This window comes from Microcebus murinus, chromosome 7 (assembly GCF_040939455.1).
Source record: "Microcebus murinus isolate Inina chromosome 7, M.murinus_Inina_mat1.0, whole genome shotgun sequence".
In the NCBI taxonomy this organism is placed as follows: domain Eukaryota; kingdom Metazoa; phylum Chordata; class Mammalia; order Primates; family Cheirogaleidae; genus Microcebus; species Microcebus murinus.
The window spans coordinates 97,039,836-97,057,550 of NC_134110.1; the positions used below are offsets into that span (position 1 = coordinate 97,039,836).

The 17,715-nt window shown below is 39.0% G+C and overlaps 1 protein-coding gene across 1 annotated transcript in view; it reads left to right on the forward strand.

Annotated features, from left to right (window-relative positions):
* Positions 1–17,715, forward strand: part of TOX (thymocyte selection associated high mobility group box) — a 293,503-nt gene that overhangs the window by 151,127 nt on the left and 124,661 nt on the right. The window contains exon 3 of the mRNA XM_020288798.2: positions 14,840–15,082. Coding sequence (XP_020144387.1) covers positions 14,840–15,082 — 243 coding nt within the window. The remainder of the gene's footprint in view (positions 1–14,839; positions 15,083–17,715) is intronic.

The following is a 17,715-nucleotide window of genomic DNA, read 5'->3' on the forward strand; positions in this document are numbered from 1 at the left end:
GATTTTTGCTAAACGGGTAGGTTTTAGCTGCTCTTGCCACCCCCCCCAAAAAAGGTAACTTTGAGAAATGACAGATATGTTAATTTGCTTCACTATAATAACCATTTTACTATCTATATGTATCTCATAACATCACAATGTATACCTTAAATATATACAATAGAATTTACTTAAAAATCCAGCCAGAGTAGACCAATATGCCACTGAACACAAAAACATGGCAGAAGGGACTGACTGGGCTTCCCACCCAGGCTCTGGCTTTGACATGTGCTATGAGCTCTTCCTCTTTCTCTTAGACTCTAGCCGGGTCACAAACCCCTAGAATAACAGTAGTACCTTCTGTAGTTCATTGCATGTCACTGTACTCAAGATAGCACATGCTGGTCTGAATTAAATACATCCAAGAAAGGAGAAGAGGAGTCTAATTCTTCTCTTCATCAGAACTTTCCATGACACCAAGTTATTTAAGTTCAGTTTAGTTTTGAATGTGCCATTGCTTTTCCTCGTTCTTTCTTCTTTGATGGCAGTTTCAAGAATGTCCTTTCCCACGGCTACCTGTTCATTCTGTGCTGTCCACCCACATTGGCAACGTTTCCCCTGTTCCCTGGACATGGGGGCTCTGCTCCTCTCATGCCGGCCTCAGTCGGGGTACTGTGTGAAAAGATTGAGAAGGACTGATCTTTTTAATTCAAGAAATAATCTCTTAATAGAGGGAATCAAGATTTTTCTGGTGTCAGGGTATGGAGATGCTCCGGTTACTTGATTGAACCAGATTTTTTCTTACATTGCTTCCTCCGTGACCTTGGCCTTTGCTCTGCTGAACCTTTTCCTTCTGTTTGGTTTCCCTCCATCCTGCCTTGCTTCCTTCATTCCCTCCCTCCTCCTTCCTGCTTTCATTCCTTCCTTTCTCCTTCTTTCCATGAATATTATCCTTTGAACCTGAACTAATTTTTGTTGTTAATTTTGAGCATCGCAGTAAACCCTAAATATTAAATGTCCTGACCCCAAATCACACATTAGATGATTCTTAGGTTGTGATCAGTTTTCTCTCTGTCCCTGCCCCAGCTCCCCGAGCCGCCACTGGAGTTCTGTCTCTTACCTGGTCCCTCAAATCTTAAGGTTAAAAATAAAAGCCCAGGAATTGGAGCTTGCAGTGAACTATGATGATGCCAGGACAACAGAGTCAGACTCTGTCTAAAAAAAAATAATAATAATAACAGTGGTAAAATATAGCAATATTATGTTTTCCTGGAATCTTACAACTAAGCATTTGACATACATTTCATACAATACATTTTGAGTATAAAATTTGAAGAGCATGTGTGTATCCAGGGCAGTTCTCATGCGAGTTGCAGGTTTAATGTCCCACTCCACTGGGCACCTGTCTCTGAGCGCAGTGCAGATTCAACATATCAATTCATTAGACCACAGCTCATCACCTTCAACCTGCTTCCTAAGCCCCCACGTGTCTCTTCTCCTTGTACTGCCTGTAGTTGTGTCAGTACCACCTACCCAAATCCCCAAGTTGGGGGCCCAGGGAGTCTCTCCCATTACTCAGCCTTTAGTTAATCCCAGATATTGTTGCTTCTACTTTTTTGCCTAACTTTTGAATCTGTCTTCTTTCTCTAACTACACAATTCTTGTCTTAGCTCTGGGCATTACAGTTTCTCATGAACTCATCTCACCTTCTCTCACTTCCACTTTCCCATCTCTCCTCACTTTTGCTAAATGGTGCACACCTCTGTGCACCACCCGTGTCTGTAAGTCTCAGCCATCGAGGTGCATGTTTGCCCCTGTGTGTCATGTGGCACACAAGAGTCACCAGGGATGCCCTTGTCTTGCCCACCTGATCGTGAGCTCTTGAAGGCGGGACTTGCTCTTGTTTCTGTCCAGATCTCCTAAAATAATGTCTGACATAACAGAGGTATGCAGCATTAATTGTTGAAAGATGAGTAAATTAATTAATATAATTTGTTTACAGATTTTTTAAAAATCACATTCATTCTTTGAGTCTTCTATCGCAATGATTCTCAGCCCTGTATTGTAGACATTTTGCAAATCCAGCCCTGACTGGTCCATTGCAGTAGCACCCCCATCTACATGCCAATGCCATTATATATCAGAATCATTTCAAGTACAAGACTCAAGGAGTTAATATAAAAATAAACTAGATAATAATAGGCAATTATTTTTACAATAATATCATGATGTTTCTTTATCATCAGCAATATAATGACAGTGGAACCAGTAGGATTCTCCAAGTTCCTTTTTGTACTATATTCTCTCCAATCTATTGTTAGATTGATGTTTTAAGATTTGCAAACATATTGATGACTCCGTATTTTTTTAATTACATGTTTCCCTAATAAGAAAACTCTTCGGGTTAGAGTGTAAATGAGGTATGACAAAAAGGGCCTAGAAAGTATAATATTTTTAAAGACTATTTTGGGGGAAAAAAACTCTTTACTATGGGCCATAAAATTTCCATGATTGTGACATAAATTTGAGCTATAAATTAAACCAATTACTTTAGATTGGTTCCTTTTGGCAGAAATTTCAGAAGTAAAATCAACTTGACTTTTTGACCATTGACCCAATAAAATGATAAAGCTGCCACACTTGGAGTAATCTAGTTAGTCCAACAAAGTCTGACATCTTAACAAGCCCAGACTAGTTCCTCAAACCAGTCTTCAGTGTAACATTCAAATGATTACTCTGTGCAGTCCCGGAGGTATTCATTACAGACAAAATTGCTCTTGTTGCCTTGCATACAAGCTGAGTTTTCAATGGGAAATGAAAGGATGCCTGGAAAAATAGGCCACCTAATTAAGTTAAACTACTCTAGCATTTGGCTTGACATCTTCATTACTCAAAATTAAAAAGATGCTTCACTTGAGCACACAAGTTACTATTGTTTATGTTGTTTTCTTCCTAAATTGGCTTCTTACATGGAACTCTGTTTTTCAGCATTATATCTTGAAATAGCTCACATATATCTTGTAGTTTATAAAAATGTCTTAATAGCTATATAGATGCTGAATGCAGGCACCCTACAAATATATATCTTAGGGCTTGTGATAGCTAACCACACATCAGTCTTTCTGAATAATTTTTTTGACCAACCACATTGGTGTGGTTGAACTTTAGGTAATTCTTTATACCTACCCAGCCTTTATTATTATTTATTATTGTTATTATTTTAGTCGAGTATTGACTCTGTTAGCTGCAAATGATTATCTATGTGAAAATATGAATTCCTAAAAAAATATAAATAGACCATAAAATTTAAACTGAAATTCATTTGTCCAGTAAAAGTGTTTTATATCAACCTCAGCAGCAGAGCTATTTTAGGAACATTTTAAAACATAAAACACATGTAGAGCACACCATCTACTGATTGCCAGTTTCTACTCATTGACACTAATGAGGCTGCTGACAGGTTAAATGTTGTGTATCATATACATTTCCAAGCTGTGTGATTTGTGAATATAAGATTCATTTTTTACTTCAGAAAAGGAATGTTTGTTGCTGGGTATGCATGAGAATTTTATTCTAATTGTCTAATAGTATGTTTTTTCAAGCACTAGGGAAATGTATTTCAGTGATAAAAATTATGAAAATATCTGACTGAAATAGCATTAGTGGAAAAAAACAGAAAACGCTGAAAACGCTGAGCTCCATGTGGCACATGGTTTACTCCGTGGGCAAAAGCTGAGTGGCGCCAACACATTTGGGCGTTGGGAGGAGGGCTGTGTCTCCACTACACAGCCTGAGCAGTTAGGCCCTGGCGTTCGATACATTTTGAAATCAGCCCTTTGGCTTCTTCACAGTCATATTTTGAAGACTTTTTTCTTTAGGACGTGGACAATTATGAAATCCTAAACGATCCTTTCTGTTAAATATTGCAATTATAACATGCTGTATTTTTTCTGCCACTTATAATAAACCTGTCACTAAAGAAGCCCCCCCCCAATAAGTATAGTATTTCAAATTAAGAATAATAGCATGTTGAATGCTGTCACCTGTTTATGTCAACTCCATTTCCAAGGTGCCTGACTGTTCTAAACAATCACTAAATTTTTAAAATGTCAATATGTCAAGTAGAAGCAATTTTGCCCATTTTTAGTATAAGAACACTGAGGCTCAGAAAAGCAGAGGTGTTTTCCACCCACCCCTTCTGCATTTCCTCACCTGCCACTCCAGACACCTCCTAAAGAGGGTCAAGTTTCCCTTTGCAGTTTCAGTTCCTTGGTTTGGGAACAGACCTAGCTAGACTTCTCAGAAACACAGAGGGTTCGGTTTAATCTTTATCTATATCCATATTTTTTCTTTCTCCTGTGTCCTTTCTGATCTATATTGTTTCACAATTTGGACATAAAAAATTTTAACTATAATCCTTAATGATTTGAAATTAATTGGTGGCTATCTTGGAAAATATTCTCCACACATTTCTTGCTGTTCATAAGTTATGGTAATTGATCCTATTGGGTAGCAAAGCCAAACAAGTGACTTCTGAGACCCAGCATCAAATTGTTCAAACAGTCTGAAACTCACAGGGCTCTGATGGTTGTGATTTGAGCCCAGTAATGAAGGTTTCCTGGGCCTCCTGGCATTCATTTCAGGAGAAGGCTCTCCTTCAAGAAGAGCTAAGCCTACTGTGAGCTGTTATTTTCTAAAATCAGAAAGCAGAGTGGCCTTGGAGGAAATGGAGCTGGGGAACAATAGGATTGCAGGGTATGGCAGGGCCAGCAGCTCTGTCCAGGCTTGGACAGCTAGACTTAATTTTATTTTAGAACTGTAAGGTCAAAATGTTGACATACTGGCTTCACTCCCTTTTAGTACTGAGATAACTCCAGTGTGTTACGTGGGAGGGAATACTCTGAGAAATATTAAGTTGGGCCAAATGAGACCATGGATATTTGACCATTTTTTAGTTACAATAGCAGTGATTTCATATTTATTCACATATAAAAGCTGTACAAATATAATAGTTCTTTGCTGACCCTGGATTTTTTGATCCAGACCGGCGATTCCTCCATGCCAGTACCGCCACTGCCCACTGTTCCCTCTGCACTCCGTACTCCACGCTTCTTCTAGTCCACCCTGGATGCTAACAAAGCATAGGAGGGCTTTCCATAGATGACATCTCACCCTCCCCTCTTCTCCTCCCCAAGGATCCCACCTTCTGGGAAACTGAATGTGGAGGGGTCTTATCTTCATTAATCTGGGAAAATTCTCTCCACCTGTTGTACTGTTTTTCTTCCCCATCCCCATCTTCAGTGTAAGCCTTCTTTGTAGCAAACATTTAGGAAGTGAGATGACCTCCAATAGTTAAAGGTACTTCCCTGGTATAAAGATCCAAAGAGTAGGAATTGCCTGTCAGTGTGTGATGAGTAGAAACAGGAGCTTCTTTCCCCCTTTCCTGGACCCCTTGATTGACGAGCCAGACCAAGAACACAGGCCATCTGTTAGCTCCCGTCCTTTGCTAATGTGGCTTCTTCATGAAGAATGTGAGTTTATACACCCACTGTTTATTGATTTCCACTCAAGAGACAAAAACGAAAACAATCGCCATGAACACATACAGCATGTATTTTAAAATTGATATACAAAATATATACCTATAAAAATAGGCCAACACTGAGTACACAGCCCCATGCTGGCTGCTTGCATCTGATTGAGCAAATACAGCCTGACCCTGACCATCAGCAAAAATCAATTTAACACAGGGTTTTTTACAAAATGAAAATTTATTGAAGCTAAAAGACTGCACATGTTTAAAAATAGTATATTAAAATTCAATTCACTGTATTCAATTATTAAATGTAAATAAAAAAATCTATGTAATGATACTGTGGGTTTCCCCTCTACCCAACTCATTCTATAAATAACAAGGAAATAATTTAACCTCTCTGGGCCTCATTTTCTTCATCTGCAAAGTGGGGGGATGATTCCTTAGGTTTCTTCTTGAGCAAGCATGCTGTGATTCCATTTAAGTATAAATATAAAGCTCTAGAACATTATCCTCAGGCAACAAATGAATAAGATTATTTATCTTAGTGTGATTGGTAATAAGAAAATTGGAATCATCCTAAATGTTCAAAAATAGAGAACTGGTAGAATAAATTATAGAACATGAAGATAATATGCAGCCATCTAAACAGTAATATAGATAATATTTATTGGCATGGAAAATTATTCAGAATCCGTTTTAAGTGATCAGATTAAATTATACAATGGTATGATAATAACAATGTAGCTAACATTTATTGATTGCTTCTTCATCTCATTTATTTTATTTAATACTGATATATACTTAATGAGCTGAATACTATAGCCGTATGTTATAGCTTCAGAAACTGAGTCTTAAGGAAAATAAATAACTAAAAAAAAAAAGAAAGAAAATAAATAACTGCATCTACTAAGAGAAGGGCTAAGATTTGCATTTAGCTTCAAAATCAGAGCTCTATGATCTGACTTTTGTTATTAAAAACGAAAACAAAAGCGCAAGCCAAACTAGTAAATATGCAGTAAAAAGAATCTTGAAAGATACACATTTTAATAAAGTTTCATTTTGTCCTAGTGGTTGGATTAAAGGTGATTTTTTAAATATATATTTTCTGTTTTTTAAAAACTGGTTAAATGGGTTATTTATGAAATAAAACCAAAAACTGTAGAACTGGATCTCAGAATGTTTGAACTCAATGTGAGACTTGAAAAAACATCTAGAGGACTAAAAGAAGTATAGATTGCATTTTATATAAAATTATACACTAAATAACGAAACTAAATACTTCAGTTATTCCCTTTAAGCATTGAATATGGAATACTGACCTATCCCTGAAAAACGTGCTTGTGTCCCAACTAACTTTCAGAAGTAGCTTCTCTACTTCCCTCTGTGCTCTCAAATTGTTCATGTGTGGATTGTGGGGGAAGTACATTATTTGTTTTCTGGAGGCTTGGGGTTTTTTAGCCAAAGAGGAGGCCCTTACTTGTGACAACTGCACACAACACCTGATTTTAAAATGTCCCCTAAAAATACTGCTTGGAGACTTATGTAGACCCCCAAGCAATACTGAGAAGAAACAACTCCCTGAACACTCAGAGCTTCAGCCTATAAGCCCTGACATCAAGGCTTAAAGTGCTCCTAGCCCCGGCCCCAGGAAGAGCCAGTGTCTATCTGACATAGACACGCTCTGGGGTAGGTTCAAGTTGACCCCGTTTTCTGGTCTCATTCGGGCTTTGCACACTGGGTTTTACATAACTGAAATTTTACCGCACCCCAGTCCCAGTAGAAGCCTTCATTGAGCACAGTACCCCAAGGTTTGTTTTGACTGATGGGTCCAATCTTGCCCTTGAAATTATCTTAGAGGTTGAAGACCTGGCCTTGATGTTGAACCTCCTTGCTGCTGCCCATGCATCTGCCTGGACTTACTCAGTATTTGTTGGTTTTGTGGTCCTCCCCTGATCCTTATCTCATCTCAGCAAAAGTATCTGATCTTCAAGCCCTGAAATCAGTGTAAATCTGCTTATAGCAGTCCCCTGATCATCTCAGCTTCAAGTAATTCCTCTTTTGTTTACACTCTGATATCCTTTAGTTTGGCACTTTAAACATCCTGCTCTTTATTGGGAGCCTGAGTTCCTATTTCCCTCTTCTCAGTCACTCCCTTCCTAACAAACTGTGTCTTCTGGTTCTTTGTGCCTCAAATCCCACTTTGCAGGTGTCTTACACATAGTAGGTATAGAGCAGATGCAGCTATAGCAAATGAGGCACTCATTGCCTTTTACTTCACACGGGTTACAGAAATTAATGAGCACAAATGAAATAAATGTTATACTTTCTACCAAAAAATTCATTTTGGTAACTGTTGCTTGAAAAATTAGTACATTGTGTGTTTTTAAATGAAGATGATTTATTGCTATTGTCTAACATGTGAAGAAAGACAAAAAAATTGTTTGCAGGATCATTGGCTTGAGCACATCAATGGCACTGTTGGACAATTCTTGCTGAGTGTTAAGATGATTTATGTAACAGACCAAAGCTTTCCACAGTAATACATTATAGTCTCAAGCCATCAACCCTTGTTCATGCAGAGACAAAGGAATCTGAAAAATACCTACTTCTGAAGGTCTTCTCAAAAGAAATCAGAGATTATGTTGATGCTATTTATACTCTTTCAGGAAAAATTACCATTACATGCCATATCTTAACTCATGAAAATTTACAGAGGAAGTTTATTATTTTTCTAATAAACTTCTCAGTTTACTTTGCCTTACTTTCTGTTATTTGAATCACATAACAAAATTGTTCAATAACAGAAGACAAAACATGTTTAAACATTGGTATTTTTCTGTCCTTAACTTTTAGGAATTATGTGACAGATTAAAAATTAAGGCATTCTGTGTATGTTTGATGGAAGTGCTATTTATTTATCTTTCAAATTAAGTTCTATATGAGAAACATATTTTACAAAGTTATAACCATAGCCATATTTTTAGCATATGCATGATTGCATGAATCCATCACATAATTTAAAGATACATACAAGATATCTTTTGAATTCTTTTGAGTTATGGGACTTGTTGTCACCAAAGATTGAGTGCTCTGTGTAATGATTGCAATATGTGGACAGAGTCCCACAAATACAATGGCTCTGGTAGAGAAACTAGATTTTAAAAAGAGAAGAAAAGGCAAAGTCCAGAAGGGATTTCCCATTATTTGTTCCTGGTTAGCATATATTAACACCCTATCTAGACAGTATGAAAACATGAATTCTCTGTTGTCAAAAGAAAAGTCAGCATAATTAACATTCCACTTCCAGATATAATAATGTAGAATAAGAATATAAGAACAAGCTGTAGCAAAAGGAAATGGAGACTGCAAAAGGAGAAAATAATGTAAACAGGATACCTGGATGATGGAATATGTAAAGCAATATTATGAAAAAGGAATGTATGTAATTAAGCAGACAGGGGGAATGAGATCTTCCAGAAATCAGGTGAGAAGTTTCCTTTCCTTTCCCACTAAAATGAGAGGCTGGGAACGTTCAACATCAGGGAAGGACTTTGGCTTTAGTCAAATGTCTGGAAAGGCATCTAAGGGGATCAAGATGAAGCAGGACCGAGGGATCAGGTTACTGTCCTAAACCCAGTCTCTGGATTCTAGTCTCAAAAGTGATCCCTCTGATGAGCAGTTTAACCTCCTATCCAAGAATCACCCAGGGAAGACAATCTTTCCAGGGACACAGCCAGTAGGCTGTGCACACCCAGACAGTGACATTCACTGGCCTTTTACCTGGTGGGTAGGAGTGGACTGTCAGAACCTGACTGGCCAGGGCTGCAGGCCTGCCAGCGCCAGCAGGGTGACATCTGCCCTCTGTGCATTAAGTCATCCTGATCACCTTCCCCTGAGAAGCACCTTCAGTTTCCCTGTTTTTTGTGTTCTTTTTTTATGGAGACAGAGTGTCACTCGGTGTCCTGGGCAGAGTGCAGTGAGGGTGGGTCACCACAAGCTCCAGGTCCTGGGCTGTGAGCGATCCTTCTGCCTCAGCCTCCTGAGTAGCTGGGACTACAGGCACTTACCAGAGCGCCCGGCTGTGTTTTGTTGGTTTTTGTGTATTTTTTTGTCTTTTTTTTTAGATTTAGATGGCTGTTCCTCGTCATCTTTTTATTCCTTAACTTAAAAAAAATGTAATTTAATCCCATTAAAATAAAGGTGAAGTCTTATCTTAGCTATTTATGAGGAGCCATTAAATAAACACATTAAGTATGAATGGGGCTCTACTTTTCTCCACCTTGAGGTCTAATCAGTGGCAAATACACTGAAACTCTTTCATGATGAGGTTTGGGGGGACATGTCTAAATCCTCTACCATCCTGTTTACAGTTGTTTGTTTTCTTGGGCATGACCCAGTCCATTATATGTCTAAATCCACTTACCAATAACTGTAGCTGGGTAGAACTTCAGTTTATCAAGACCTTTCTATCTGGCAAACATACATTTTTAGGTTCTTACCTATGTTTTTGTTTTTAATGCTCATAACACCACTACTGGACAGATTTGGAAACTGAGGCTCACAAGGAATAAGAAACTTGCCTCAGAACCCAAAGGAATAAATGCTTGGGAGAACCCAGAGGTAACCTCTGTTGGATTCGAAAGCCTCAATTCTTTTTGACATGTTCTTTGGTCCTTCTTACCAGTCCTTGGAGGACTCATTATGCTTTTTCTCTGCCAGTCTAGAATCTATCTCCTTCTCGTCAGAGGAAGATGTAGCACTGGATAAGCTAAATGTGCAGCTACCACCTTTTAAGGATTTAAGAAAATGACCTGAAGTTGTCATTGACTGTATTATTTAGAACTATAAAAATACTCTATTGAGGTTGGGAATATAATATTTTGAAATTACTACTTTAATGCTCCCAACAATCTCCTTGTGGCCTTGAAAAGTTCACCCATTTTCCAGAATTAGCCAAGCGTGCTCAGAGCACACTCCATTCTCATTCAGTGCCACTTGGAGCCAGCTCCCTAAACACAGGGTGATGGCTGGTGTTCCCCACTGGAGAATGGAGGAGCCCGGCATGTGGCCTGGCACTAGCATGGTGGCACTGTCCTGTGTCTGTAACCAGGGAGCAGCTGAAGATCAGGGAGAAGCTGGTTAAGTCACAGTGATACCATTTTGAGTTCTATGAATCATTTGGACCATGTAGGCCAGTTCTGGTTTGGTTTAGACCAAATCACTTTGTAGGCTTATTTGTTTCCAGTGTACCTTTGGTTAATGTGGCAAAGGTCCAAGATAAAATTAAAAGTATTGGCCTGAATGTCACCTCACTGTCCCTAACTGCTTTCTCTCCCTTTGTGTAGATAGTCAGCATTGATTTGCTGCATTTTGGGGGAAGCGGAGCCTGCATGACTCACGCTGCTGTGACGATTCTCATCTCTGAACTGGGATGGGTGACATGCACTGTGAAGGGTGATGAGGAAGGTGACGCCACCTCTGAAAGCCCACACAGCCTCCTCTAGCATTCTGTCCTGGAACCCGGCCTCCTATAGCTTCTGAGGACATGGCCTTCACTGCTTGGTGGCCTCTAACTCAGGCCAAAATAATGTGGCCCTGTTGTCTCATGGGGACCTGGGGGGTCCTCTTGGAAAGGATCGAATAATCTTTGTTCTCAAGAGGGTTGGAGAATGGATGATTCTTCAAACCCCAGGCCTCATGGAATCTCAAGGGAGGGAAGTAAGCCCAAGTCAGCAAATGAGCCTGAGTAAGGGGACAAGTGCAGAGGTCCCCTGTAGCGCCCAGGCTTGGTCTTCACGTAAGTTGCTCTGACTGTTCAGCCCCTGGCTCGCCAGTGTTGCTATCTCTGTGATCAAAGTAGCCTCTCATGCCCTCCCATCTAATCAGGCCCCCTGCTGGTCAGGCATGGGTATCCAGATTGCTGCTGTGACCTTCCTTGGTGTGCCCCAGCGGTCACTGGGGGCTCCAATTATCCTGCCTACAGCAGTGTTAGGCTACATCAGCTTTTGGGAACTGGAGCCTACAAACTCCTCTATGAATCCTCTGGGATCTCTGTGTCACAGTGAGAATGGGAGTGCCTGCCACCTCAGGAGGCCAGAGAGAGACAGAAGCTACCCTTCCCTTCCTTCCTCAAGCTGCTCAAGCGTTTACTTCTCTAACAGGATATTTTTGGCTTCCTAACACACTGTGAGATTAATGTTACCTACTGTGCTGTCAACTGGCCAGTGCAAAGTCTTGGGAATACAAGATATTTACTCAAACCTCTGAATAACAGTGGTATATTCACAAACTCCATGCCTTTACCATTCATTTATCCATTTATTCATGCACGCATGCATTCATTCAACGATCCATTTGTTTATTCTTTCAACAAACATTGTGCACTAATTCCAACTAGGCAGCTTCATGGGGAATAAAGGAAAATACTGAATCATATCCTCTTGTATTATAGCCCCCCAAACTGCAAATTGTCTGTACTGTAAAACTTACACATATTCCCATTAAGGTCTTAAAAATCAAAGTAAAGCTGTCATGTCACAGAAATCAATGTTGAAGAATTAGCTAATTCATTTCCACATAAAAAATAATTAGTAATTAGTCTGACATTGAACTTTTTGTAAGTTCTGGGACATTTTGACATTTGTACAATTACCACTATACTTTTATATGGCATCAGTTACACTGTAATAGGCTTATGGCAAATAACCGTATTTTAACTTCTAGTGTAAAGAACAGAAACTACTAAGTAACCTTATGTTATTAAAATTCTTGATCCACATAACTACCCATTACCAGTGAAGTTGTGGAATCTGTGGTTTGGGTGTATAATTGCATGACTTAAATAATGTTAATGTGTAATTACATGAAAATAAACCATGTAGCTTAGCTAAATTGGAGTACAATTGTTATCACCGAATGTAAAGCAATACCAATTAAACATTCCTTTAAAACACCACAAATTAAGATTTAACTACTGAAGAAACTCTAAGATGTCAAGTCATAGTGTACCAAAGGTGGACTATTCCTTAGTCTTTTCAGAGGTATAATGGCATTTCTAAAATTAAAAATATCTTTCTCCTTTATAACTGGCATTAATTGTGCCTTATTCAAAAAAGTTTCAAACAGACACCAATTAACTTCTTAAAAGATAAGTATCAACAACTTAGCATTTGTGGTGTGGACAAAGGGACAAATTATGAAATCTTGTGCTTATATAGAAGAAATATTTAACTTCAGTGAGTGGGCAATGGGTGGAATTTAGGAAAAGAAAGACCTGATACTAATTCTAAAATTATGAAATTTTGTTTATCAAAAACAATTGGGTATTAGCAATTTTGTATCATTCAGCCTAATGAAATCATAGCAATTAAACTATTTAGGTAAATATCATGGAATAAAAATGCCTTCTTCTTTCATATATCCATTCCTCAGATGTATTGACTTGATCTTTTACCAGCCAAGTGAAATTGGTGAAGTTATTTGATTTCTGAACCTCATATTTCTCTTTAAGAAACTTGGGAGTAATGATAGCTACCAAAGGATTATTGTAAGGATTAATCAAAGACAGCACAGTCAAAGGACTTGATACAGTGCGTTATATGAATGAAATAGGCATTAATAAGCACACTTCCCCTCTCTCACTGTCCTGTTAGGCATCTTTTATGCTGTTTCTTATGTGAATACTTGTACAAAGAACTGATGGCTTAGATCTATAAGGTCTAAAATATATCCCACATGTGAGAATTTAATCGAACTCGTAATGTTGACACCAAACACTAATGTATTTTTCAGACAAGAGATATATACTGTTAGCAGGAGAATTTGGTAACGGGTGATTGAACTTTTAGAGGTGGTGATTTTTTTTTTATCAGAACTTTAGATATTTAGAAAAGTTATCTACAGGGATGACTCAAATCTTCCCTTCATATACCCTATGTCTCTAACCTACACATGCCTCTCTGTGACCAAGTCTAAATTCCAGATGTTCCAAGTAGTTCTTCATTTAAACTTGTCTTCTGACAGCACCTAAACAAATATATCAAAACTTGTACAACATTTAGCAAGTGGAAGTTGAAGATTTTCTTTCTGTTAGACAAATAGACGCCATCTGGAAAAAATAACCCCAGACACTTGGACGCAGGAGCATGAAGCTTATTGGCTGAACACCCAATGAATACCTTACACTGATTCTTTGGCGCCTTCCCTCTGCCTGCTGGTTTCAAATCTTGCACACTTGAGCAGGCGCTGGGCTGTTAGACAAGGGAATCCTTGTTAGCCATGCACCCAAACATGATGAAGGCTCTCTTAATTTGAAAGATAAGCTTGCAAGAATTATCTGGACCAAAATGTTTCTTTTCATATTATGACACCTGTTCTATAAAGGGCTGCCGGATATCACTGTGTATTTGATATTAATTGGTAACAATGTTCCATTTTTCAGTTCTTCCTTATATTTTTCAACACTTAAACCACATTCCATTTTAAACAGGCGTGTCCTCATATAATCTTGCCTTCCTTCTTTCCTTCCTTCCTTCGTATTTTATCTGAAGCTAGTTTGTAAAAGAAAATGCCCCACATATGTTAATGCTATTTATTTTACTGATTGATTTTTATTCCAGAATTAGTATTATAATAAAATTAGTATTATTTTGCCTTTCAAAATGCAATGAACTTCATTTAAAGGATTGTGATATTATTTACCAGCTTTTAGGGAAAATCAAATAAATGTTAATAGAAAACATGAAAGTAATCTTCACTTTTATTTTGATGATAAAATCCTTGTGATAAAAATAGCTTTTAATGGCATTATTAATAGATCAGACTTTCAGTACAACCACACTTAAGCAGCATGCTTAAGTTACTTCTTCACTAAGAACTTTTCTTTTGTCAGTTGTGAGTGGGTAGCTTTTCAAAACTCAAAAGCAATTGCCCCAGAACTTCTGGAATTCATTTTTATTACATCCATGATCTGAGCAGTAGGGAGCCCTGTGAAACATGTTTGATCAAACATTAATTTTATAAATTGCCTTCCTTTCCTATAATTCCCATGAAAAAGGTATTCAGCTAGATTAAAACTCTGGAAAATTTTAATGGGACCTTTGAAATCTGTTTGAGTTCAGCTTTTTGGAAAAATAAAACTGCCTAATGGAAGAGTCTTTGTAACAGAAATGGATCTGCCTTTGAGGCAATCTGAGGGTTTGGAACGTCTTTGCCAAACTCATAATGCTGCTTGTGGTAGTATCTGAAGGGTCGTGTGTGTTTGATAGGATGATGAAGAACAAGAGGATGGTAATTTGCCACAATGTCCCTCTTGTCTTTGCACAGTCCTACCCTGGTCCAAGCCTGGAAAGTGAAGACTTTAACATTCCACCAATCACTCCTCCTTCCCTCCCCGACCACTCGCTGGTGCACCTGAATGAAGTCGAATCCGGTTACCATTCTCTGTGCCACCCGATGAACCATAATGGCCTGCTACCATTTCATCCACAAAACATGGACCTCCCCGAAATCACCGTCTCCAATATGCTGGCCCAGGACGGAACACTGCTCTCCAACTCCATTTCTGTGGTAAGAATCCGCCTGCCTGTTTGTGGTGGGGAGTGAGGGACACAGTGAGGGCAGGGACTCATTTAATTTGGGGACCTTTGTGTTGTGGTAACAGCATTCTGCAACTGTCAACTGTTTTTAGCTAAGAAACTGTGTTCTCCATACATCCTATACATTTCTGTTTTTTTAAATTCCAGATATTATGGGAGTACAAACATTTTTTGGTTACATGAAATGCATTTGCCTTGCTCAAGCCAGGGCTACTAATGTGTCTTCCCCCCATACAGTGTGCCCCGTTCCATTAGCTGTGCATTTGCCTCCCTAACCTCTTTACCCTGGACCCTTTCTACCCACTACCCCCGACCGGCACCCAGTGAGTATTACTACCATGTGAGCGCCTTAGTGTTGATCAGTTAGTACCAGCCATCAAACTCGCCATCAGTCCTATGCATTTCTAAAGCAACTTTCCATTCTATATTTAAGTAAAAGCAAAATCAATTAATGATTTGTATGATCACTCATATTTATAACCCAAAGTACTAAATCCCGGCTGACACTGAATGTGCTGTCTGCCATAGAGTCACTAATTGCCTTACCAGCTTTCAGATAAAAAGGAATTGTAACAGCTGCCACCTCTCATCTAGTGTAAGATTCCTCCCAACAAGTGAGAGCTCCACATCTTCTGAACGGGTACCACGATTAACCTTGATTTCCCCCCATATTTTCCACTCCAACATTCTACAAATTTACATCATAAGAAAGCAAGAAAACAATTTTTTATTTTGGAGATATAATTCTGGTCATCCAAATTGATCTCCATTAAAGTATTTCAGTCTGTAGGGCCTGTTATCACTCTAAATTGTCTAATGGTCTAAATTTCTCATATTCAGTGGGGATGGGGATCAACAAGAAAAGTAGCGAAAAATCAAATTCTCAGGCCCTACCTTGGGGAGTCCAGGGGTCTGTGTTTTTAACAAGTACCCCATAGCTGAGAAATACTGCTGATAGTAAAAGCTTTCCTCTGATTTTTATGTCATCTAAGATCTTAATGATTTCTCTGTCTATGTCCCAGTACTGAAAAAATATTTCAGTAGTATGCATCCAAGGGCAGAGCTTTTGACCATGTCATCAAACTCTCCTCCCAGGTTAACAATGACTTTTGGTTTTCATTGTTCCATTACTTAATAGTCCAACTAACTTTCTTGTCATTTTCATAAGTCACTGAACTGTGCTATCATGTTCACAATGAATAAATTGATTAACTTGCTCATATTACATTGTCTCTGATAAAACAAAAAGCATTTAGTATTATTTCTTATTTAAATCATGTGAGGCTATATCTCTAATGAGTGATTTCACAGGGAGGTGTTTCTGTTAATCATGAACATAAAGGGGGGATAAAGGAGAGGCAGAAGAAACTCCAGGTCTGGTGCAGGAGTCCTAGTGCTTTGAGAGGCTGAAGAGGTAAGATCACCTGAGGCCATGAGTTCGAGACCAGCCTGAGCAACACCGTGAGACCTCGTCTCTACTGTGGTTGTGCACACCTATAGTCTCAACTACTCAGGAGGCTGATCCAGGAGGATGGCTTGAGCCCAGGAGTTTGCAGCTGCAGTAAGCTATGGTGACACCACTGCACTCTAGTCTGGGCAGCAGAGCAATACCTTGTCTCAAAAAAATAAAAAATAAACCCCAGTGTAATTTCTTTGGGAAATGAAGCCTAGAACCTAATGCCACAATAGTATGTATAATTTTCCTAAAATCTGGCAGCCATCTGGGTGACCAAGAGGGGAGAACTTGTTTGCAGCACTAGCAGTGGCAGAAATCGCAGTAGTGTTGTCTGGTTTTTAGATTACATTCCACCTGTATAGATTTAGCCTATGAATATTAACTGTGACTCCATAAAATAATAAATGGATTTTTTAACAAACATGTTAAATGCATAAACCTGAAAAATGTTGCACCTTGCCATATCACCTTGAAAGATCACATGCCTCTTCCTCTTTGTGACTAAGCCTTCAGGTCATGAGCCTAACAAGCCTTCCAGGGCATGCCTTCTAGGGACCCCTGTTGCCTATGAGGAAGAGGAAGGATTTATTCAGTATACATGTGCAATACCAGTTTCGTCCTCCTTGTTCCTTCCTTGTAGTGGGAATGAGAGTTGGGCCACAGGAGGGATAATGGAATATTCACTCACGCAGATCAAGTCTGGGAACACTTTTTTCTTTATAAAATTTACCTTTGTTCTAGCCACATTTTACTTTCCTTAGCATTTCTAGGACTCTCCCAACATGCCTTTAAGAGACCTTACTCTTTAAAGACGCTTGTGCAGTGTCCATAACTATGGCTCAGGGATTTTTCCAGCTTTGCTACCCATGCAGGGGCACACTTGGGACTGGCCTCAGTCATAGCCAAGAGACAGGCCACTTTCAGCCCCTCTCCCGCCGGGCCTTCCTCTCTCCCTGTCAGGAGCTTCTGCTCTTAGAATGTCTGTGTGCTCTCCCCATTCAACCTGCTGTCAAAAACTGGACTTAGGTATTTTTGCATCAACGTGATGTTTCCCTTGGAACTTTTAACCTTTACAAGGTAGAGTAGAGGGGAGACAAAGTTCCCCTGTTTGGCCTGAGCTCGAGGAATGACGCTCTAATGTGCCATTC